At 45.8% G+C, this 24,220-nt stretch overlaps 1 protein-coding gene across 5 annotated transcripts in view; it reads right to left on the reverse strand.

Moving 5' to 3' along the window:
• Nucleotides 1–24,220, reverse strand: part of LOC137414542 (transcription initiation factor TFIID subunit 4) — a 77,454-nt gene that overhangs the window by 17,662 nt on the left and 35,572 nt on the right. The window contains exons 10-13 of one of the 5 annotated variants that reach the window (XR_010981909.2): nt 23,918–24,029; nt 21,300–21,469; nt 14,936–15,066; nt 7,126–7,247 (exon numbers count right to left, since the gene is read on the reverse strand). Coding sequence is in view for 2 of the 5 variants with exons in the window: in XM_068100048.2 (XP_067956149.2) it covers nt 7,126–7,251; nt 14,936–15,066; nt 21,300–21,469; nt 23,918–24,029 (539 nt within the window). In the remaining 3 variants the exon portion in view is untranslated. Of the gene's footprint in view, nt 1–7,125; nt 7,675–14,935; nt 15,067–21,299; nt 21,470–23,917; nt 24,030–24,220 lie in introns of those variants that run through there. The other 4 variants (XR_013624615.1, XR_013624616.1, XM_068100048.2 and 1 more) reach the window with 4 other exon arrangements.

Genomic DNA, 24,220 nt, shown 5'->3' on the forward strand with positions numbered 1-24,220 from the left:
CTCAAGCTTTTGGGTCTCACTATCTGCCATGATCTTTCTTGGGAAAACCACATTTCCAAGCTGGCCTCCAAAGCCAGTCGCCGACTGGGCATCCTCCGTCGTGCGAAGTCCTTCCTTGGCACACCTGAGCTCCTCACCACATACAAGGCTTTCATCCGCAGCTCAATGGAATACTGTTCTCCCCTATGGGCTGGTGCTCCTGCCTCACACCTGGCTCGGCTTCACGCTGTTGAATCCAAAGCTTTCAAAATCATTGGAATCTCCCGCGATGAAGCTATCTCTGAGGGCCTTTCACTCACTCACCGCAGGCAGGTAGGTGGTCTTTCTGTCTTCTACCGACTCCTCTCCGGCCTTGCTCCCCCAGCTCTCTCCGTGCTCTGTCCCCCAAATATTCCTACAGGTCGCACAAGATCTGCCAGCAACCCTCTGATGGTTAAACTGCCGAAATCTCGGCTCTCTGCTCACCTTCACTCTTTCATTCCTCTTTTCTCCCGCCTGTGGAACAAACTCCCACACTCCCTTCAATCCCTCTCCTCCCTCCAGGTCTTTAAAACAGCTGTTCACCACCATCTCTTATCTTCCCCCATCCATAACCTTGATCTTTTCTACCCCCACTAATTCACCCCAGATCCACCTTGTTTGAAATTCCAACTTATTTCCTGGAAATCCTGGCAGTGTCCATATGTTTATACCTCTCCCACCCCCCCCCCCCTTCACATGCCTCCCCCCCTTCACATGCCTCCCCCCCAAAGCCCTCTCCCTCCCACAGATCTCTCGATGTCTCCATGTCTCTCGGTCCCTGCTCTCAAATGTTGTGTTTGTGTCCTTCCCCCTCTCTCCCCATCTTGTCTACCGCTCCCGATGTTATTTGTTTTATGTGTCTGTTTGTCTTTCTGTGTGATTAATTTTCGCTCTTTCACGAGCCTCGATCTTGTATACAAAAAAAAAAAAAAAAAAAAAAAAAAAAAGTGATAATGGATTCCATGACCTTGCTGATGATTGGGAGCAGGCTGATTGGTCTGTAGTTGCAAGGATCTGTTTTTGCACCTTTTTGTGAAAAGCGGTAATGTTGGCTGATTTCCAAGCTGATGGCAGATGGCCTTGAGCAAAAGAGAGGGTGAAGAGCACAAAGAGAGGGTGAGATAGAGCAGCAGAGCAGGATTTTAGGACCCGTGGGCTGATGCCATCTGGTGCAGTTGCAGAATCAGTTGAGGTTTGACAGAAACTTCTCCACCTTGTCAGGAGAGGACACAGAGTCCAGGAGCAGTTGGGTTTGACTGGGTAAGGTGGGTACAGAGAGAGATGGCTTTGGGAAACAAGATTTTGAGGCAAACACAGAGTTGAGGCGTTCAGCTTTTTCACGTGCGGAGTCAGCTGTTTAGCCGTTTGAGGTAAGCGAGGGGATGAAAGGGTAACAAACACCACAAACAGATTTGACCAGACGCCACCAGGATTTTGAGGAGGGAGACAGGTTTGAGAGTTCAGTCTTGAGAGTAGAGAGATCCTGTTTCCTGGCTCTCCTGAGGGTAGACACACACTTGTTCCGGGCTTTGTGAAAGGAAATAAGATTGTCTTGCATTAGATTTGCCTTCCAGGAGGCGAAGGCAAGTTGTTTCAGGGCAACTGCCTCACCACAAGATTCCGTGTACCCTGGGAGGGAGGAAGGGTATGACAACTGAAGACAAGGTGGGATAAATCTGTGCATGAGAGTGGGCAATTTTCTTTGGAAGAATTCCCAGGATGAGTTGATGTCAGAGGCAGTAGTAATGGGAGACTAGTCCAGAAGATTGATGCCTGCGTGAAGACTGGGCCAGTCGGCCTGAGTGAAATGCAAGACTCGTCGATGCTGAGGAGGCTCTCTGAGAATGGCCAGAGAGATATCCACTTTAACAAGGAAATTATCAGATGAACCGATTGGAGCAGAAGAAGAGCAGCAGACATTTGCAGGGAAGTTAGTCAAAACCAAGTCTCGAAGAGATGATGTACCGTTGACTGAGATCCCGATCGGGAAATTGAGAGATTGTCAGTCCCAATGAGTCGCAGAAGTCCTTTGCTGAGGTGCCATGGCTGGTGAGAGAGGAACCCACACCCAGCCAACTGGCATGATGACAGTTGAAGTCGCCACATATGAGGAAGAGATAGTTGGGATGAGTGGACAGAATTTGGTCCAAGTTGTCAGACAGCAAGATGTAAATGGAGTCATCACTGTTTGGTGGACGGTACAGAACACATATGAACTTAAGGTGGGAGCGGAGAGGAAGCTGTAGCCAGAGGTACTCCTAGGGGTGTGCTGGAGAGAGGGAAGCGCAGGGAGAGTGAGGAAGAAAGTTTTTGATAAAGATAGCAACCCCACCACCAGGACGATGCTCAGGTGTATTATACCGAAGAAGGGAGTAACCAGGAAGATAAATTAAGGAATCAGAGACATCTTGAAGGAGGAAAGTTTGTGTTAAGCAGATTAAGTCTGGTTTGTCTGAAACAACCTGTATGGAGAGATCAGTCAGGTTTGAGCGAAGGCCCCGGATGTTTGAGGTCCATACCGTGAAGGAGGAGGGAGGGAGAACATTGCATACAGGGGGAGGGGAGGGGTATGGAAAGATGAGGGGGAGGTAGGGAGAGCTGCTGACAATGTTTCGGAGATTGCAGGAGAGCTAGGAGAAGGGGAAGGATATAAAATATAACCACCTTTAGATGCCATTTTTCCCCGCAAGCGGGGGTTGGCCTTTTTCGGGGACCATGGTTGTTGTTGTTGTTTTTTGGTCCCCTTTTTGAAGCAATGTTTTATGGCCGGATGCCCTTCCTGCCGCCAACCCTTTTTGTCGCCTTTTACGACAAGCAGGGAATTACCAGTGAACTGGTACTCAATTTGCCGACCTCGGAAGGATGACAGGCTGAGTCAACCCCCTGGCGTTAATTCAGCGATTGACCGGGATTCGAACCCAGGATCCAAGGATCCTAAGGAAGGATGAGGAGGACAAAAGGTTTGATGGCGATGGGATGAGGCACAGTAGGGGATTGTTTGAGGGCGGGGGGGGAGGGGGCGTAAGAGCAAAGTAGAAGGTTGGAGGATGTGGAGGTATGAGTTGGAAGGGAGAGGAAGCGGGGAGGAGGCAGATTTGTGGAGGAGGGGTGAGAGGGGAAAATTGAAGAAAAATGGTGAGGAGGGAGTTTTGAAGGGGAGGGGTAAGGGGGGAGTTTTGGAGGGGAGGGGTGAGGGGGGAGATTTTATGGGGAGGGGTGAGGCAGGAGTTTTGAGGGGGAGTGGTGAGGAGGGAGATTTGAGGAAGAGGGGTGAGGAGGGAAATTTTAGGGGGAGTGGTGAGGGGGAGATTAGAAGGGGAGGGGTGAGTTGGCAGTTTTGAAGGGGAGGGGTGGGTTGGGAGTTTTGAAGGAGAAGGGTGAGGGGGGAGATTTGAGTGGGAGTGGTGCGGAGAGAGATTTGAAAGTTTTGAATGATTAAAGAAAAATCGAACATTTATTATAGACTGGGTTTCTTGAGATATTCAAATCAGAGATCCGTTTGAGGAGGGGTGGAATGAAAGTCAGTTTAGAGAATGAAGAATGGAAGAATTGTACAAGATTGAATTTTTTTTTGTGATGGAAAGATTTAATGAGCAAATTGATTGCAGCCTTTTGAACAGGAAGAAAAAAACTGAGTTGTGGTATACAAATGAATACAACATGGCAGGGGGGAGTTTAAACATCTTAAAGCAAAACCGTCGGTTCAACACGTGGACGCGGGCGGGGGAGGGGAGACCGCGACGAGAGAGGGTAATTATTATTATTTTTCTTTTTATTCTTGTTTTTGTATTTCAGACTTTTTTTCTTTTTGTATTTTTGTAGATTTTTGAATTTTTGTATTGTATTTTTGCACAAAGGGTAAGAGGTTAGGGGGAAAGTATGGGTTAAGAAAAAAAAATCCAGAGAGAGATCGAACATGAATAACAAAAGACCATACGATGCGACTGGGCAGGCCTCGAGGCTAACCAGGCCCCAAACACGTACGACCAAACTGACTGACGAATACACAATTGTGTTGACACACACTTGTTCTGAGCTTTGTGAAAGGAAATTAGATTACCTTCCGTTGGGTTTGGCTTCCAAGAGGCGAAGGCAAGTTGTTTCAGGGCAACTGCCTCACCACAAGATTCCGTGTACCATGGACGGGAGGAAGGGTAAGACAACTGAAGACGAGATGGGATAAATCTGTGCATGAGAGAGCAGTTTACTTTGGAATAATTCCCAGGATGAGTTGATGTCAGAGGCAGTAGAGATGGGAGACCAGTCCAGATGATTGATGGCTGCTTGAAGACCGTGCCAGTCGGCCTGAGTGAAACGCCAGATTCGTCGACGCTGAGGAGGCTCTCTGAGAATGGCCAGAGAGATGTCCACTTTAACAAGCAAATGATCAGATGAACCAATTGGAGCAGAAGAAGAGCAGCAGACATTTGCAGGGAAGTTAGTCAAAACCAAGTCTAGAAGAGAGGATGCTCCGTTGACTGAGAATGACAGAATGTGTCAGTCCCAGTTGGTCGCAGAAGTCCTTTGCTGAGGAGCCATGGCTGGTGAGAGAGGTACCCACACCTATCCAGCTGGTATGATGACAGTTGAAGTCGCCACATATGAGGAAGAGAGAGTTGGGGTGAGTGGACATAAGTTGGTTCATGTTGTCAGACAGCGAGATGTAAATGGAGTCATCACTGTTTGGTGGACGGTGCAGAACACATATGAACAAAAGGTGGAGCGGAAGGGACGCGGTAGCCAGAGGTACTCCTGGGGGTGGGGTGGAGAGAGGGCAGTGCAAGGAGACTGAGGAAGAGAGTTTTTGATAAAGATAGCAACCCCACCACCAGGACGAGGCTCAGGTCTACCATACCGGAGGAGGGAGTAACCAGGAAGAGAAATTAAGGAATCAGATACATGTTGAAGGAGGAAAGTTTCTGTTAAGCAGATTAAGTCTGGTTTGTCAGAAGCAACCTGAATGGAGAGATCAATCAGGTTTGAGTGAAGGCCCCGGATGTTTGAGGTCCATACCATTAAGGAAGAGGGAGGGGGAGCATCGGGTACAGGACAGGGGAGGGGAGAGCTCGGATAAGATGAGGGGTGAGAGGGGGAGGTTGCGAGAGCTATTGATAGTGTGTGAGAGATTGCAGAAGAGCTAAGAGAAAGGGAAGGATGAGGACAAAAGGTTTGATGATGGTGGGTTGAGGCACAGTGAGGCATTGTTGGAGGAGGGCAGAGCGAAGTAAAAGGTTGGAGGAGGTGGAGGTATGAGATGGAATGGAGAGGAAGTGGGGAGGAGGCAGCTTTGAGGAGGAGAGGGAGAATTGGAGAAAGATGGTAGGGGGGGGGAGATTTGAAGGGGAAGGGTGGGGGTGAGTTTTGAAGGGGAGCGGTGAGGAGGGATTGAAGGGGAGGGGGAGATTAGGAGTGAAGGGGAGGGGGAGATTAGGAGTGAAGGGGAGGGCGAGGCGGAGATTTGGAGCGGAGGGGCTGTTTAGGAGGGGATGAGGGAGTTTAGGATGGGAGGGGAGATTTGAAAGGGAGGCGTGAGTGGGGAATTTAGGAGGGGAGGGGGAAGTTTCGGAGGGGAGGGTGGAGTTTAGAAAGTGGGTTTATTGTATACGAGACAAATTTAATGACATGACATTAATTACAAACAAACATTTATTACAAACTGGGTTTATTGTGATTTTCAAGTCAGAGACCCGTTTGAAAACGTTAGAGGAGGGGTGGAATGAAGGTGAGTTGAGAGAATGTATCAAGGAAAAACTGTAAGAGATTGATTTTTTTTTTTGAAATGAAATGATGTGGTGAGGAAATTGAAAAAAGCCTTTAAAGTAAGAACAAAAACAGCATGTTGTAATAAACCACTGAATACAACACTGCAGGGGAAAGTTTAAAGTTATTTAAACAATATTTAAACAAAACCATGAAAAACAATCTGGGAAAAATCCATGAAGTGAGGGCGTGGATCTGAGAAAGAAGGAGAAAGGGTTGAATGAGTATGGTTGAAACTGGAATTGGAAAGGTGAGTAACAACTGGAGAGGTAGAAGAAAAAGGAGATAAAGGGGGCGGGGTGAGACAACACGCATGTCGTCGTGGGCGGGGACTGCGAGGAGAGAGGGGAAATTATTATTATTATTATTACTATTATTATTATTATTATTATTTTCTCATATATAAAACGTTAGACAAAGGGTAAGATGTTCGGGGGAGGTAGGGGTAGAAAAGAAAATCAAAGAAAAAAGCAATACAGCAAAGGAAAGAACTAAGTTTACAAAATACCAACGGGGGGAGGGAAGCCTCGATGGACTAGATCGTGCACGCGGTGCGAACAAAAATCGACTAATTACACACAGGTTTGCACGAATTACAAACCAAGACTAACTAGAAACACACAGTAACACCTACACAGTAAAATAACCAGTGGAAATTTGACAAAGACACGAATGGGAAAATACTTAACTTTGATGACATGGAGAGCTCGAAGGACGCTTCCTCGCCTGAGGAACCGGAAGAGGAAACTCTCCATATTTGCACAAAAAAAATGTGAAATTGCCAAAGTATTAAACTTAACTTTTTCTCCTGTTCAATAATTATAATGAGTGAAAGAAAGATTAAGGAATGTGCCGAAAGTGTAACTTCATTGAGTGTAAGGAAAATAATTAACCAGAGGGATCGCCGTGAAGGCTCCCGCAGCTACGGCTGGGTTCCCTGTGGGGAAATCATCCAGGATTAGGAAGGCAAAATAAATGAAATTTAAGATCAAATTAAAAGACCAATTAACATGATGGGAGGATTAGAATGAGTAAAGCAACAGACAAGTGAACTACGAGTTAAAGAGATAATTGGAAAATATTGCAATAATATTCTTACGCAAAATATAGGTGCGACGATAATAGAGGCGACACAAATTCTCTATGTAAATGTGTACGATATAGTGACATCATGTGGTGTGGGAGAAGGTAACAAGTCAGTTGTGGAGACTATTTGCAATCTTGTACTGGACATAGTGCATATGTTTTACTGACCCCGGTCAGTGTGAGGGGGTATTATGTTCCCATGGAGAGTGGGTGTTTCTAGTAATAATAATAATAATAGGTCTGCTTGCAACAACTCACCTTGGCAGCTCTGAGCAGGATCTCGCGTTCCTGCTCATCTCGCCGTTGTTTTTCCAGCCTCTCTAGCTGCTCAAAGAACTTCAGTTGTCCCCTTACGTCGGTGAACCTCTCCATGTGCTCATCTTCCTGCCGGGAAGAGCCAGCTCCATTTGTTTGGCGTCATCATCCGAGTGCAAAATGCTTTGCAGCCATCAATATGTCCGCTCCTTCATTTGTATAAGAAAGTAAAACTGCATGCAAATTACTAATCAAAGATGTAAAAAGGATTCGTGTAGTTAGAGGCCACTTGGGCCATCATTCGTGTGCTTAATCCACAACCCAGCACTCCGACGTTCTGCTTAATTATACATCTACACCACTAAATCCCAAGTGGGGAATTTGGGCAGCGCATTGGTTTATTCCATTTCAAAGGATATCCTGGGATCTTTAACGCCCATGACTTAAATGCAGACAGGACAGCCAGCTTTTCATCTCCATGTGATGTGCTCCAGGATGTAGCACCTCCTGCTACCACTGCATCTGAACGATAATTTTCCATCAAGCGAGACACTGTCAGGGATCGAACGCAGACTGTACAGCTCAAGGGCAAAAAAAAAAACATACCAACCAAGTTATTCTGAATTTCCAAGACGCCTCATGTTCGTGGCCACATGTTGAGAAGGTGAGGGATTGGGGGTTTGGGCCGGTGATTACTGGGCGGAAGGGATTTCGCATGGATGAATCACAACAATCAATGTATTCCGACGTTATTTGTAGTACACTATTTTTCACCAATTGTTAAAGTTAACATTGCAAGTAAATGGCAAACCTACTATTTACGAAAGTCAGGTTGGTGTAAAGGCCTAACCCATTAACGTAACCTTTCGGTTTTTTCAATGAACACAATCAAGCATCTCTCCCTTTGAAAGCAACTCAAATATTTTGCACGCAAGCAATGGCTGGCACACCTTCCCATCTCCCTACCTCCATCCCCGGTTCACAACCACACACCAAAGGTGTCAAATCCTGATTGCTCTGAATGAAAATCATTATTGGCAGGAGAAGATGGAAGATTCAAGGGTCAAGTCCAATCAAGTCAAGATTCCATTGACTGACACAATCTGTCAATTTCCCGACCCGGATATCAGTCACTGGAGCTTCTTCTGTTCTACACTTGGTTATGACAAACTTCCCTGCAAATGTCTGCTGCTCTTCTTCTGCTCCAACGGTTCATCTGACCATATGCTTGTTAAAGTGGATATCTCTCTGACCATTCTCAGAGAACCTCCTCAGCGCCGACGAGTCTGGCATTTCACTCAGGCCAAATGGCACGGTCTTCAAGCAGCAACCAATCATCTGGAATGGTCTCCCATCTCTACTGCCTCTGACATCAAGTCAACCTGGGAATTCTTCCAAAGTAAATTGCTCTCTCCCATGCACAGATTTATCCCATCTCGTCTTCAGTTGTCATACCCTTCTCCCATCCATGGTACACGGAATCTTGTGGTGAGGCAGTTGCCCTGAAACAACTTGCCTTCGCCTCCTGGAAGGCAAATCCAACGGAAGGCAATCTCATTTCCTTTCACAAAGCTCGGAACAAGTGTGTGTCCACCCTCAGGAGAGCCAGGAAACAATATATCTCTACTCTCAGGAGTGAATGCTCAAACCTGTCTCCCTCTTCCAAATCCTGGTGGCATCTTGTCAAATCTGTTTCTGGTGTTTGTTCCCCCTCCATCCCTTCCCTTACCTCAAATGGCGACACATCTGAGATCTCGCGAGATCTTTGTCGGCGTGGTCACGTCTTTTCGAAGCTGTCCATGCGCTCACGCTTTCGAAGCTAAGTAATTTTTTCACAATTGTGTTTTTGTCGAGACTGTATCTATCTTTCGGTGTGTGTACCTATAGCGTGTCTTTAGGAAAAATTTTCGGTGTTAATTTTTCGTACATGTATACACAATCGTCGGTTAATGCGTGTCGAGTATTCTGAGGCCTAGTACTAGTACTAGTGTAGTAGGCTTAGGCTACCGTCGCCGACCTTGTGGTTTTGTTTTCTCTCAGCGGTTCGTCGAATGCGCTGCAATTTCTTTCGTTCTCTGTTTCGTCCCAGTCATTCATCCCATACCTCCTTGTTTAATATCTCTACTCAAAAAAAAAAACCCCCCAAAAAAATATTTCCTTCTCAGTTCTTATTCTTTCATTTGTTGTTCATATTTGTTCGTTCGTTCTTCGTTCACGTTGTTCATGATCAGGCGATCACGTGGTTAGAAATGTTTAATCTCCCTTGAACAACTGTTTTCTGTCACATATTATAACACCTTTTTCTTCTTCTCCTACAAAAGGATGCTTTCGTCTTGCTCACCAAATCTATTCATTCCAAAAAAAAAAAATAATACCATCTCTTACAGTTCCTCTTTTCTACATTCCCTAAACTCTCCAGAACTCCACCCCTCCTTCAGCGTCCTCAAACGTATTTTTGACTCGAAGGTCTCAAGAAACTCATTTTGCAAGAAATGTTCGTTTCACATGAATCGTACACTTTTCAAAATCCAATCTCACCCCTCCCCTCCAAAACTTCCCCATCACCCCTCCCCTCCAAATCTACCCCCTTACCCCTCCCTTTCAAATCTTCCCCCTTGCCCCTCCCCTCCAAATCTTCCCCATCACCCCTTCCCTCCAAAACTTCCCCATCACCCCTCCCCTCCAAAAGTTCCCCATCACCCCTCCCCTCCAAATCTACCCCCTTGCCCCTCCCCTCCAAATCTTCCCCATCACCCATCCCTTTCAAATCTCCCCCCTTGCCCCTTCCCTCCCCTCCCTCCTAAACTCCCCCCACACCCCTCCTCCTCAAAGCATCCTCCCTGCTTCTTCCCCCTTCCAACTTTCACCTTCATCTCCCCCAACCTTCTGCCTCGCTCTTCCCCCTCCTCAAATAACACCTCACTGTGCCTCACCCAATCTCCATCAAACCTTTTGTCCACCCCATTCTTACCTTTCTCCAAGCTATTTTGAAATCTCTGACACACCTTCAACAGCTCTCCCTACCTCTTCCTCCTCTTCCACATCTTACCCTACCACCCCCCCCCACCCCCCTGTTCTGTATCTGATGCTCCCCCTTCCTCTTCATTAACGGTATGGACCTCAAACATCTGGGGCCTTCGCTCAAACTTGACTGATCTCTCCATACAGGTTGCTTCTGACAAACCAGATGTGATCTGCTTAACAGAAACTTTCCTCCTTCATGATGTCTCTGATGCCTTGGTATCTCTCCCAGGTTACTCCCTCCTCCGGCATGATAGACCTGAGCCTCGTCCTGGAGGTGGGGTTGCTATCTTTATTAAAAAAACTCTCTTCCTCACTTGCCCTCCACTGCCCTCTCTCCACCTCACCCCCAGGAATACCTTTGGCTACGGCTTCCCCTTCGCTCCCACCTTTTGTTCATATGTGTGTTGTACCGTCCACCAAACAGTGATGACTCCATCTACATCTCGCTGTCTGATAATATGGACCAACTTCTATCTCCCAATCCCAACTCTCTCTTCCTCATATGTGGTGATTTCATTTGTCACCATGCCAGTTGGCTGGGTGTGGGAACCTCTCTGACCAGCCATGGCTCTTCAGAAAAGGACTTCTGCGACTCACTGGGACTGACACAATCTGTCAATTTCCCGACCCGGATCTCAGTCAATGGAGCATCTTCTCTTCTGGACTTGGTTATGACTAACTTCCCTGAAAATGTCTGCTGCTCTTCTTCTGCTCCAATCGGCTCATCTGATCATGTGCTTGTTAAAGTGGACATCTCTCTGACCATTCTCAGAGAGCCTCCTCAGCGTCGACGAGTCTGGCATTTCACTCAGGCCAACTGGCACGGTCTTCAAGCAGCCATCAATCATCTGGACTGGTCTCCCATCTCTTCCGCCTCTGACATCAACTCATCCTGGGAATTCTTTCAAAGTAAATTGCTCTCTCTCATGCACAGATTTATCCCATCTCGTCTTCAGTTGTCATACCCTTCCTCCCGTCCATGGTACACGGAATCTTGTGGTGAGGCTGTTGCCCAGAAACAACTTGCTTTCGTCTCCTGGAAAGCAAATCCAACGGAAGGAAATCTCATTTCCTTTCACAAAGCCCGAAACAAGTGTGTGTCCACCCTCAGGAGAGCCAGGAAACAATATCTCTCCGTTCTCAACACCGAACTCTCTTATCTGTCTCGCTCTTCCAAATCCTGGTGGTGTCTGGTCAAATCTGTTTCTGGTGTTTGTTCCCCCTCCATCCCCTCCCTCACCTCAAACGGCTACACGGCTGAGTCCGCACGTGAAAAAGCTGAATGCCTCAACTCTGTGTTTGCCTCTAAATCTTGTGTCCCAAACCCATCCCTCTCTGTACCCACCGTACCCAGTCGTACCCAGCTGCTCCTGGACTAAGTGTCCTTTCCTCCTGACAAGGTGGAAAAGTTTCTGTCAACCCTCGACTCTGAATCTGCAACTGGTCCTGACGGCATCAGCCCACGGGTCCTAAAATCATGTTCTTCCGCTCTTTCACTCCCTCTTTCTGTTCTCTTCACCCTCTCTTTTGCTCAAGGTCATCTGCCATCTGCTTGGAAATCAGCCAACATCACCGCTTTGCACAAAAAAGGAGCAAAAACAGATCCTAGCAACAACAGACCAATCTGCCTTCTCCCAATTATCAACAAAGTCATGGAATCCATCATTGCTTCAGATATGAAATCTTTCCTCTTCTCCAATGGCTTGATCTCTGACCATCAATTTGGTTTCAGACCTGGTCACTCAACTCTGGACATGCTGCTTCTGCTGTCTCAACAATGGATGGAGGTCCTCAACGCCAAACAGGAAATTAGAGGTGTCTCCCTTGACATCTCACGTGCCTTCGATACGGTCTGGCACCCCGCTCTGCTCACCAAACTCTCCTCCTTTGGTATCCATGGAAATCTCCATGCATGGCTGGCGGACTTCCTCTCTGGTCGTAGTCAACGTGTGGCCCTGAATGGGTTTCTCTCATCTCCTCTTCCTGTTCAGGCTGGAGTTCCCCAAGGCAGTGTTCTGGGCCCTGTGCTTTTTCTGGTCATCATCAATGATCTCTCTGACTCTCTTGAAAATCCTCTCTATCTCTTTGCTGACAACTCTACTCTCTGTCGCTCCATTCCTCATCCCTCAGATTGGCAGTCTGCAGCCTCCTCACTCTCTGCAGACCTGGACAAAATCACAGACAGGGCAAACAAATGGAACATGTCTTTCAATCCTGACAAATCTCACACTCTTACGATGTCTCTCCGAAAAGACCGACTGGACAACCCTCCCATCCACTTTCTGAATAATCCTCGCCAAGAAGTTCTGTCACTCAAGCTTTTGGGTCTCACTATCTGCCATGATCTTTCCTGGGAAAACCACATTTCAAATCTGGCCTCCAACGCCAGTCGCCGACTGGGCATCCTCCGTCGTGCGAAGTCCTTCCTTGGTACACCTGAGCTCCTCATCACTTACAAGGCTTTCATCCGCAGCTCTATGGAATACTGCTCTCCCCTCTGGTCTGGTGCTCCTGCCTCACACCTAGCTCGTCTTCACGCTGTTGAAACCAAAGCGTTCAGAATCATTGGAATCTCCCGCGATGAAGCTAACTCCAAGGGCCTTTCACTCACTCACCGCAGGCAGGTTGGTGGTCTTTCCGTCTTCTACCGACTCCTCTCTGGCCTTGCCCTCCCAGCTCTCTCTGGGCTCTGTCCCCCAAATATTCCTACAGGTCGCACAAGATCTGCCTGCAACCCTCTTATGGTTAAACTGCCAAAATCAAGACTCTCTGCTCACCTTCACTCCTTCAATCCTCTTTTCTCCCGCCTCTGGAACAAACTCCCCCACTCTCTTCAATCCCACTCCACCCTCCAGGTCTTTAAAACAGCTGTTCACCACCATCTCTTATCTTCCCCCATCCAAAACCTTGATCTTTTCTACCCCCGCCAATTTCGGTCCCCTTGTGTTTTATACCTCCCCCCCCCCCCCCCTTCCCACGCCTCCTACCCCCAAGCCCTCTCTCTCCCACACTTCTCCCTTCTCTCAAATGTTGTGTTTGTGTGCTTCCCCTTCTCTCCCCATCTTGTCTTCCGCTCCCTCTTTTGATATATTTTGTTTGTCTGGTTGATTTGTTTGTGAAATAAATGTTAGCTCTTTCACGAGCCTCGATTCAGTATACAAAAAAAAAAAAAAAAAAAAAAATCTGACTCTGCACGTGAAAAAGCTGAATGCCTCAACTCTGTGTTTGCCTCAAAATCTTGTGTCCCAAACCCATCTCTCTCTGTTCCCACCATACCCAGCTGCTCCTGGACTCTGTGTCCTTCTCTCCTGACAAGGTGGAGACGTTTCTGTCAAACCTCGACTCTGATTCTGCAACTGGACCAGACGGCATCAGCCCACGGGTCCTAAAATCCTGCTCTGCCACTCTTTCACTCCCTCTCTCTGTTCTCTTCACTCTCTCTTTTGCTCAAGGCCATCTGCCATCAGCTTGGAAATCGGCCCACATCACCACTTTACACAAGAAAGGTGCAAAAACAAATCCTTGAAACTACAGACCAATCAGCCTGCTCCCAATCATCAGCAAGGTCATTTTTTGGTTTTTTTTGTCATTAATGTTAGCTCTTACACGAGCCTCGATCTTGTATACAAAAAAAATAAATCCACATCGTCAAGGCGTATGCCTGGATCGAAAGGGAAAGTTCAAACATGAACTTGCATTAAAACAGGCGTTTTAAATCCGTACTTCAGTTTGAACCTTCACTTCATTACAACAAGAAATTGCTCTACGTACTCGGAGCACCTTTCGTGACAGTCTCCGTAAACACTCAGAGCCCCTCTCACAAAATCCTACATTGGGAATGTTCAAACTGTTGATAACTCCATTATTAGCATTTTATTGTTTGCTGTTGTCCTCCTTTTAACCCCTAGTTGTGATGTAATCCGTTAAATCACATTAGCATTCGTGCCAAAATTATATCCAGTTGAGCATCATTTAGCCAACTAGCGGGCACTTCCGCCCTCGGGTGGGAGTACCTTCTTGGCTCACCTTCAGTGGGCAAAGTGTTGCAGCACTATCTTGGAAATGCACTTCATAATTTTTATTTAAAAAAGAAATTTTATAGATCACAACATATCGCACTCCATATCATAAGATAAGATAAAGGAAGCTGGTCTGTAATACGGCTACCACCAAAGGTGGCGGTATTTCCGTCACATTGTCAATTTTGGAGTTTCAGTGACATTTGCTACATTATTTAATATCGTAAAATTTGTACGAGGATCATTTTGAGGAACATGACAACAACTTCTCAACCTTGTCCTTGGATCTTGAGCATTATTCATCTGCAGCTAACATTCTCTCTTCAATGAAGCTGCACTCGCCTTCCGTCAGAATGGGAGAAAAAAAGAAGCTCTTCGCCACCTTTGGGGAATTGGTATCATCTCGTGTCGCTGCATCTTGCTAAAGCCAAACCAGGCTTGGGTACATTCAGCAACGTTTTTCAAGCAGTTACTGCTTATCCAGCACGCGCTCAGCTTTATGGCGAATTATAATTCTATCTAACTACGCTTTTAAGTTTATGGGGATATCTATAACTATGTTGTTTACGGATCCCTTTGGGCAGAGCTCACGGAAATACGAGTAAAAGTAGAAGCAGGAAAAGGCAGTTGTGCCTGTTCAGTCCTGCCAGTAGCTCTAACTCAACTATCCCAACACCATAGTGTTAACAACAAAGGAGGCAAAAATAAGGTAAACGGAGTGTAACAGTGAAAATGCAGGAATAAAGCCTGGCTAGCCAGTTGAACCTCACCCGAAAGCTTTCTGTGCGATGTTGTGCAATAAGGCCGAGCCGCTCCACGACCCCTCGAAGACGCTCCTCGGCTGCGTGCGATACCAGACTCACCACCTCCGCTGGGATCTCTGTCACCCCAAACCGCAGTCCTGCAGATTTCAAATGCGAAAGGTTGGTTTAAAAGAACAAGACCAAAAGTCTAAGCGGCGTAGCCAGACTTGTTTAATATAATACTTTAGTTGAAGAGGATATTACGACTTGGGTGGGGATACCAGTTTGCAAATAATGTAAGTATTAAATTATTTTGAAGTACTCTAAGTATCTCAGCTGTCTATCATAATGGGAAGTGAAAAGATTGCATTGAGACACTGGTTTATTCTATGTTTCGAGTCAACAATGAACCAACCATTCACCACTTCAATCCAGCAACTTTGCAGTCACGACAGAGGGATTCCAGTGTTACAATTATATTTACGATATAACTATTATTATTAACATTATTGTTATTATTATTATTATTATTACGGAAACGATACAACTGTATTAAGAAACCTGGGCTAATTTGTCCGAAGCGGCATGAAGGTGAGACATGAAGCCTAAAGCCGATACACACTGTGTCGTTGGAAGATCCATAACACACCTATGCTTTCGATATTTGATGGTCATTTTAACAATCGGTTTGTTTGTGTTTCACACCACACTGAATGAAGAACGTGAAGGTAGAGCATGACGATTGTGATATATGACAGGTTCGACGATATGTTCGGACTGAATGACATTGAAACCAAAATGGCGGAGTGTGGAGTCAGCTGTCGTACTCCGTAAAACATCACAGACATAATCACGTCAACCCTGTCATGTGACCAGATCCTCAACTCTGATTGGTGTACGTTTGTGGGGGACATACATGCGGAGTCGCAGACAGACAAACACTGTTCTAGACGGCTTTGCCCTACGGGCTACGCCGTAAAACCTGTACATCGACAGGACTGAAGCTTGTGTACCACCTGACACCCCCACTCATTTCATACCCTTCCCCAAGAGATTGTCCAGTTAAAGGTGCTCAGGCTAGTTGATATTTCTCAAGTGCAGGATGTGGCACAGGGCCTTCTCCCTCACTGCAGTGGCTTTGCAGTAATTTATCACGTTACAGCCAATCCCTTCCTCTTAACCAGCATAGCCAGGCCACACATGTTTATCGCGTACTACGTTAGCCTTTTACCTCGCAAAACTCTGGCCCTGTTCTCCATTTCAGAATTACTTATTAACTCCGATATTACTTCTTTGTCCTTTGCTCAAGCCAATGCACATTAACCAATGATATTTATATTATCACCCAGCTTTAGGCATCATCTCTGCGCATAGAACCGATTACATTTTTACAATCCTATAATACCTGTGAAATACCGCATTTTTATTGTTTTTTGGTCAAGATATTCTACCAATATTTTTCCAATCATTTACAAGAAAGATTTGAAAATGCAATGACGATCAACATTCAAGGGTGGACCCCGGTAACAATTAGAACGCTGCGTCCTATCAAGGTTATTAGTCCCCTGCCGGTTTCATCGGAGCGACTATAGGTTTGCTGTCATTCTGTCTCTGTCTGTCCATCCGTCGGTCGGTCTCACCTGTGGTTTATCAGACTTTTTTTTCCATACCCTTTAACATATTTAACATATTTTCTGCCCTTAACATATCCAACTGAAACTTGGTACATGGATATATTAGGATACCGGTAGTTGCAGAATACATTTGAGCTTCAGGGTGTTGCGTCAATTTTTCAGAGTTATGCTCTTTTTGGACTTTTTGAAAAATATCACATTGGTAGAGGACATGTATTGCAAAGCAATTCTCCCTCTTGTTGCAGTTCTCCATTTGCTTTTATTTTCGTGTCTTCATAAGCACAAATACCCAACATGCATCGGAATTGTTAGACAATTTAGAACCAGGGCCATCTGTTTATGATGTACACAAATATAGTCGACCACCCCTCCCCCCCGCCCCCCTCCCCCATTTTGTTTCTTTCATGGTTACATGATTATCAATCAGTGTACCAAGGTTTTGTGCATGGAAAATAGGAGAGACGTCAGCATCGCCAACCACCATGGTCAGTGGATGAGGCACTGCTAGGAACTTTGATGATAGATGCATGATTTCCATATTATAATAATTTAATGTAAGTTTGTTTTGAGTCGCCCAAAGCTTAACATCGGCGATGCACGTATTGAGTCGATCCAGTGAGGCCTCACGTTCAGGTGGTTTCAACAGAATATATAGCTGTGTAACATCTGCGTAAACCATTGATTGTATGTCATGAGCAGTTATGATATCAGCAATTGGGGGACTGTACATCACGAAAATAATCGGTCCCATAACCGACCCTTGGGCTACACCACAGTTGTCATGCTATATATCTGACTTGATCTCCTTGGTTCTAACGGCACGTGTTCTAATCGCCAAATGAGAGGATAAGCCACTGTAGAACCTTGCCAGTAAAACCAAAACGCTTGGATAGTCTCTGCAGCAATATCCGATGGTCCATTGTATCAAACGCTGCACTGAAGTTGAGAAGTATAAGGACAGTTTATTTGTGCCTACCTAGGGCTAACAGTATAAGGACAGTTTATTTGTGCCCACCTAGGGCTAACAGTATAAGGACAGTTTATTTGTGGCCACCTAGGGCTAACAGTATAAGGACAGTTTATTTGTGGCCACCTAGGGCTAACTGTATAAGGACAGTTTATTTGTGGCCACCTAGGGCTAACTGTATAAGGACAGTTTATTTGTGCCCACCTAGGGCTAACAGTATAAGGACAGTTTATTTGTGCCCACCTAGGGCTAACAGTATAAAGACAGTTTATTTGTGGCCACCTAGGGCTAACAGTATAAGGACAGTTTATTTGCGCCCACCTAGGGCTAACTGTATAAGGACAGTTTATTTGTGCCCACCTAGGGCTAACAGTATAAGGACAGTTTATTTGTGCCCACCTAGGGCTAACAGTATAAAGACAGTTTATTTGTGGCCACCTAGGGCTAACAGTATAAGGACAGTTTATTTGTGCCCACCTAGGGCTAACAGTATAAAGACAGTTTATTTGTGCCCACCTAGGGCTAACAGTATAAGGACAGTTTATTTGTGGCCACCTAGGGCTAACAGTATAAGGACAGTTTATTTGTGCCCACCTAGGGCTAACAGTATAAAGACAGTTTATTTGTGCCCACCTAGGGCTAACAGTATAAAGACAGTTTATTTGTGCCCACCTAGGGCTAACAGTATAAAGACAGTTTATTTGCTCCCACCTAGGGCTAACAGTATAAAGACAGTTTATTTGTGCCCACCTAGGGCTAACAGTATAAAGACAGTTTATTTGTGCCCACCTCGGGCTAACAGTATAAAGACAGTTTATTTGCGCCCACCTAGGGCTAACAGTATAAGGACAGTTTATTTGTGGCCACCTAGGGCTAACAGTATAAGGACAGTTTATTTGTGCCCACCTAGGGCTAACAGTATAAAGACAGTTTATTTGTGCCCACCTAGGGCTAACAGTATAAGGACAGTTTATTTGTGGCCACCTAGGGCTAACAGTATAAGGACAGTTTATTTGTGCCCACCTAGGGCTAACAGTATAAAGACAGTTTATTGGTGCCCACCTAGGGCTAACAGTATAAGGACAGTTTATTTGTGGCCACCTAGGGCTAACAGTATAAAGACAGTTTATTTGTGCCCACCTAGGGCTAACAGTATAAGGACAGTTTATTTGTGCCCACCTAGGGCTAACAGTATAAGGACAGTTTATTTGTGGCCACCTCGGGCTAACAGTATAAGGACAGTTTATTTGTGCCCACCTAGGGCTAACATTATAAGGACAGTTTATTTGTGCCCACCTAGGGCTAACATTATAAGGACAGTTTATTTGTGCCCACCTAGGGCTAACAGTATAAGGACAGTTTATTTGTGCCCACCTAGGGCTAACAGTATAAGGACAGTTTATTTGTGCCCACCTAGGGCTAACAGTATAAAGACAGTTTATTTGTGGCCACCTAGGGCTAACAGTATAAAGACAGCTTAGTTGTGCCCACCTAGGGCTAAAAGTATAAGGACAGTTTATTTGTGCCCACCTAGGGCTAACAGTATAAAGACAGTTTATTTGTGCCCACCTAGGGCTAACAGTATAAAGACAGTTTATTTGTGCCCACCTAGGGCTAACAGTATAAAGACAGTTTATTTGTGCCCACCTAGGGCTAACAGTATAAAGACAGTTTATTTGTGCCCACCTAGGGCTAACAGTATAAAGACAGTTTATTTGTGCCCACCTAGGGCTAACAGTATAAAGACAGTTTATTTGTGCCCACCTAGGGCTAACAGTATAAGGACAGTTTATTTGTGCCCACCTAGGGCTAACAGTATAAAGACAGTTTATTTGTGGCCACCTAGGGCTAACAGTATAAAGACAGTTTATTTGTGCCCACCTAGGGCTAACAGTATAAAGACAGTTTATTTGTGCCCACCTAGGGCTAACAGTATAAAGACAGCTTAGTTGTGCCCACCTAGGGCTAAAAGTATAAGGACAGTTTATTTGCGCCCACCTAGGGCTAACAGTATAAAGACAGCTTAGTTGTGCCCACCTAGGGCTAACAGTATAAGGACAGTTTATTTGCGCCCACATAGGGCTAACAGTATAAAGACAGTTTATTTGTGCCCACCTAGGGCTAACAGTATAAAGACAGCTTAGTTGTGCCCACCTAGGGCTAACAGTATAAAGACAGCTTAGTTGTGCCCACCTAGGGCTAACAGTATAAAGACAGTTTATTTGTGCCCACCTAGGGCTAACAGTATAAAGACAGTTTATTTGTGCCCACCTAGGGCTAAAAGTATAAGGACAGTTTATTTGTGCCCACCTAGGGCTAACAGTATAAAGACAGCTTAGTTGTGCCCACCTAGGGCTAAAAGTATAAGGACAGTTTATTTGCGCCCACCTAGGGCTAACAGTATAAAGACAGCTTAGTTGTGCCCACCTAGGGCTAACAGTATAAGGACAGTTTATTTGCGCCCACATAGGGCTAACAGTATAAAGACAGTTTATTTGTGCCCACCTAGGGCTAACAGTATAAAGACAGTTTATTTGTGCCCACCTAGGGCTAACAGTATAAAGACAGCTTAGTTGTGCCCACCTAGGGCTAACAGTATAAAGACAGTTTATTTGTGCCCACCTAGGGCTAACAGTATAAAGACAGTTTATTTGTGCCCACCTAGGGCTAACAGTATAAAGACAGCTTAGTTGTGCCCACCTAGGGCTAAAAGTATAAGGACAGTTTATTTGTGCCCACCTAGGGCTAACAGTATAAAGACAGTTTATTTGTGCCCACCTAGGGCTAACAGTATAAGGGCAGTTTATTTGTGCCCACCTAGGGCTAACAGTATAAGGACAGTTTATTTGTGCCCACCTAGGGCTAACAGTATAAGGACAGTTTATTTGTGCCCACCTAGGGCTAACAGTATAAAGACAGTTTATTTGTGCCCACCTAGGGCTAACAGTATAAAGACAGTTTATTTGTGCCCACCTAGGGCTAACAGTATAAAGACAGTTTATTTGCGCCCACATAGGGCTAACAGTATAAAGACAGTTTATTTGTGCCCACCTAGGGCTAACAGTATAAAGACAGCTTAGTTGTGCCCACCTAGGGCTAACAGTATAAAGACAGTTTATTTGTGCCCACCTAGGGCTAACAGTATAAAGACAGTTTATTTGTGCCCACCTAGGGCTAACAGTATAAAGACAGCTTAGTTGTGCCCACCTAGGGCTAAAAGTATAAGGACAGTTTATTTGCGCCCACCTAGGGCTAACTGTATAAGGACAGCTTAGTTGTGCCCACCTAGGGCTAACAGTATAAGGACAGCTTCTTTGTGGCCACCTAGGCCCAACCCAACCCTGGCACGCACCCAACAAATTTCGTCTAAATCCATCCACAACTTTTTGAGATATCCTGCAAACAAACAGACAACCAAACGGACAAACAGACAACCAAACGAGGTTCTAACATAAACTCCGTCCACCTTTGGTGGCAGAGGTAAAGAACAGATGGTCCTCTAATGTATTTGTGAGAAATAGACCGAAAAATGTGCACAATGACCGATTTCATGCTGACGTAAGGGAAGCACTGCCCAAGGCTCACTTTTGCCATCCTCGAATGACCCAATACCATCTGACATAACAAGGCCAACAGCTGTCACAATCGAAAATTAAACAAAACCACCTCTGCAGAACCCTTCTCTTCGCTCACATCCCATTTCAGTCACGTGCCGGGCGCCCGCTGAACAGAATTGTTGTGATGTGTGCGAGGTGTTGGTTAAAGCATGACCAGCAAGCGGTATTCCTACCGATATCCAACATGTGCCTGTGCAAAGTAGCGGCCGGGATAAACGCCTCGTCCTTGCACGAGCGTATCTGCGTGCCGACGAGGCCGGACGTACTGGCCAGGATTCTCGCGCTCTCTTCACTGATGCTCACCCCCGCCATCGAGGCCACATCGTTAATATCGTCATCATCCCTGGGGATTGGGTCCAATGGGTAAGAGTATTAAACTTTCCAGGATCTTCCAGTGACAAAAGCAACGGAAGGGCTATCTCGACTGTGGCTATGGTACAAGGAAGGCTACAGAAGGGCTATAATCTCGACTATGATACAAGGAAGGGCTATGTTGGCAAAACAATATAAAAGACCCGCAAGATAGCTTTACCCCTCCATCATCCCCAAAAGTATACCACCTTCCCACCTATCCTTTCACTTGTATCCCATCCACATACACCAGCACCCCCTTCCCTTCCAAGCCACAACCTCATTCTTGTGCACATATCGACATCACAACATAACGTAAATTAAATCAGAAATAAAGACACCACGATAGATGGAATTTAAGATGGTTAAAAGGAAATGGCGTGCATATCATTTGTTTGCCATGGCCAAAGTTAAACATCAACCCTTCCTTGATCATTCGTAAATAAACAACTGGGGATGCTCTTTTTTGAGGTCCAGTAATTCACGGCGCTCTTTCTTTTCTTTCTTTTCCATTCACAAACCCTTCCACCTGTTTTTGAAGGTGCAAAATGCATTTGTTGACAAACCCTAGAAACCTGTGCTGAAGACCTGCTCTTCTGTTCTTGCACATCCTCGCTCTGCCCTGTTTTACCCTCGGTTGTCTTCCATCTTCTTGGAAATGCACCAACATCACACCATTACATAAAAAGGTGCAAAAACTGATCCCCTTAAGTACAGACCTATCACCTTAATTCCCATCATCAGCAAGGTCATGGAATCAATCACCGCAGTTGATATGAAATCCTTCCTTTTCTCCAACAACCTCCTCTCAGATCACCAATTCGGATTCAGACCTGGCCACACCACCTTGGACATGCTGCGTGGACTCACCCAACAATGGATGGAAGCCCTCAATGTCAGGCCAACTCCACATACGGCTTTCTGACTTCCTCTACTCACGTCGTCAACATTCGGCTCTCAACGGAATCCTTTCATCTCCTCTTCATGTCAAGGCTGGAGTGCTCCAAGGCTGTGTTCTGGGCCCAGTCCTATTCCTAATCTTTGTCAATGATCTTTCTGACCCTGGAAAATCCCCTTTATCTATTTGCAAATGATTCCACCCTCTGCCCGTGACATCCCTCATCCGTCGGATAGACAGCCAGCAGCCTCTTTCCTCTCTACAGACATTGACAAAATCACAAGGTGGTCAAATGCAGTACTTGCAATATGACTTTCAATCATGACATTTCATACTCTCACGATCTCTCTCCAAAAGGACTGTCTGGAGATCCCTCCACCCAACCCCATCTACTTTCTGAACAATCCTCTTGAGGAAGTTCAGTCATTCAAACTCCTGGGTCTGACAATCAGCTATTATTGTTCTTGGGCAAACCACATTTCAAAATTGTCCTCCAAAGCCAACCGCCGACTGGACATCCTCTGTCGTACAAAGTCCTTCCTTGGCACACCTGAACTCCTATCCACCTACAAGGCCTTCACCCACAGCTTGATGGAGTACTGCTCTCCTCTGGGCCAGCGACCCTGCCTCACACCTTGCTTGGCTTGTTGCCATGGAAACAAAGGCCTTCAAGGTCATTGGAATCTCCTGTGATGAAGCTGAATCTATGAACCTATCTCTTTCGCATTGCAGACAGGTCTGTGGTCACCCTGTCTTCTACCCCCTCCTTTCTGGTATTGCAACCTCTGTCCTTTCCGTGCCCCTTGTCTGTCGAGCCCCTCCCCCTTGACCCCCCCCCCCTTCCTACCTAGTTTTATGCAGGGTGCACGTGGTTCACCATTGACCCCCTTCTGGTGAAACTACATAAATCCACTGGTGAAACTACCTAAATCCAGAATCACTGCTCACCTCCACAATTCGTTCCGCTTTCTTTTTTCCTGCCTGTGGAACCAACTTCCCCAGTCTGGTCAGTCCCATTCTTCCATCCAGAGCTTCATGGCAGCTGTTCACCACCACCTCAGGTCACCCCACATCCATACTCATTGATTTATTTTCCCCCAAATGACCGCATTCTCAAGCACTCCCTTTTCCAGGTTATTGTGATTTCCCCCCTCCCCTCACCTCCTTTTATCCGTTAGTTGTCGGTTGGTTTGTTCCTTTTCTGTTTCATGTCCACTTTTCCCTTCCTCTTCTTGCTGTGTTTCATTTGGCTTGTGTGCAGAATGTTCACCCCGACGTGTCCTCCCCCTCGATCTCGCTATCGCTTCTACTCTGCTGTTGGTGTTTCCCCCTTTCCACTTTGTTCCTTTCCATTCTGCTCTATCTCGTCCACAAGCTTTGCGATCATGTATGCAGTTTTTTTTTTTAATCAACAGGCAATGGCTGCTCAATTCTATGAAAGCCCGAGGTCGGCGTAGCCACTTGTGGACGTTTTCATGAACCTCTAATTAGAGCTAGTTATCTGAGGACGGCTATTGCTTTGAGGTCCGCTTCTTTACCCACCTGAAGGAGCCACCAGTTCCGTCACTGACTTTGCTTTTCTGCCCTGGGACATGATGTACAGGCCCAGCTGCCCTCACTGAGCAAGGCAGCACCCCCGGCTTACTGAATGCACCTGATATTGAAGGAAAATGGATGAAAGAGTAAAGGTGGGGGAAGCAGGATTTAAAATGGAGGAGAGCAATGGTTAAGAAAAGCAATAATCAAGTTTTATCCCACCCACCCCTCCCCAATCGAGTAGGTGACATTAAATAAATGGCAAACAATGAGTAAATGTAATGGTTGAAATAAGGACCTGAAAAAGGT

The sequence above is a fragment of the Myxine glutinosa genome, chromosome 9 (assembly GCF_964187855.1).
Source record: "Myxine glutinosa chromosome 9, kmMyxGlut1.1, whole genome shotgun sequence".
NCBI lineage: Eukaryota > Metazoa > Chordata > Myxini > Myxiniformes > Myxinidae > Myxine > Myxine glutinosa.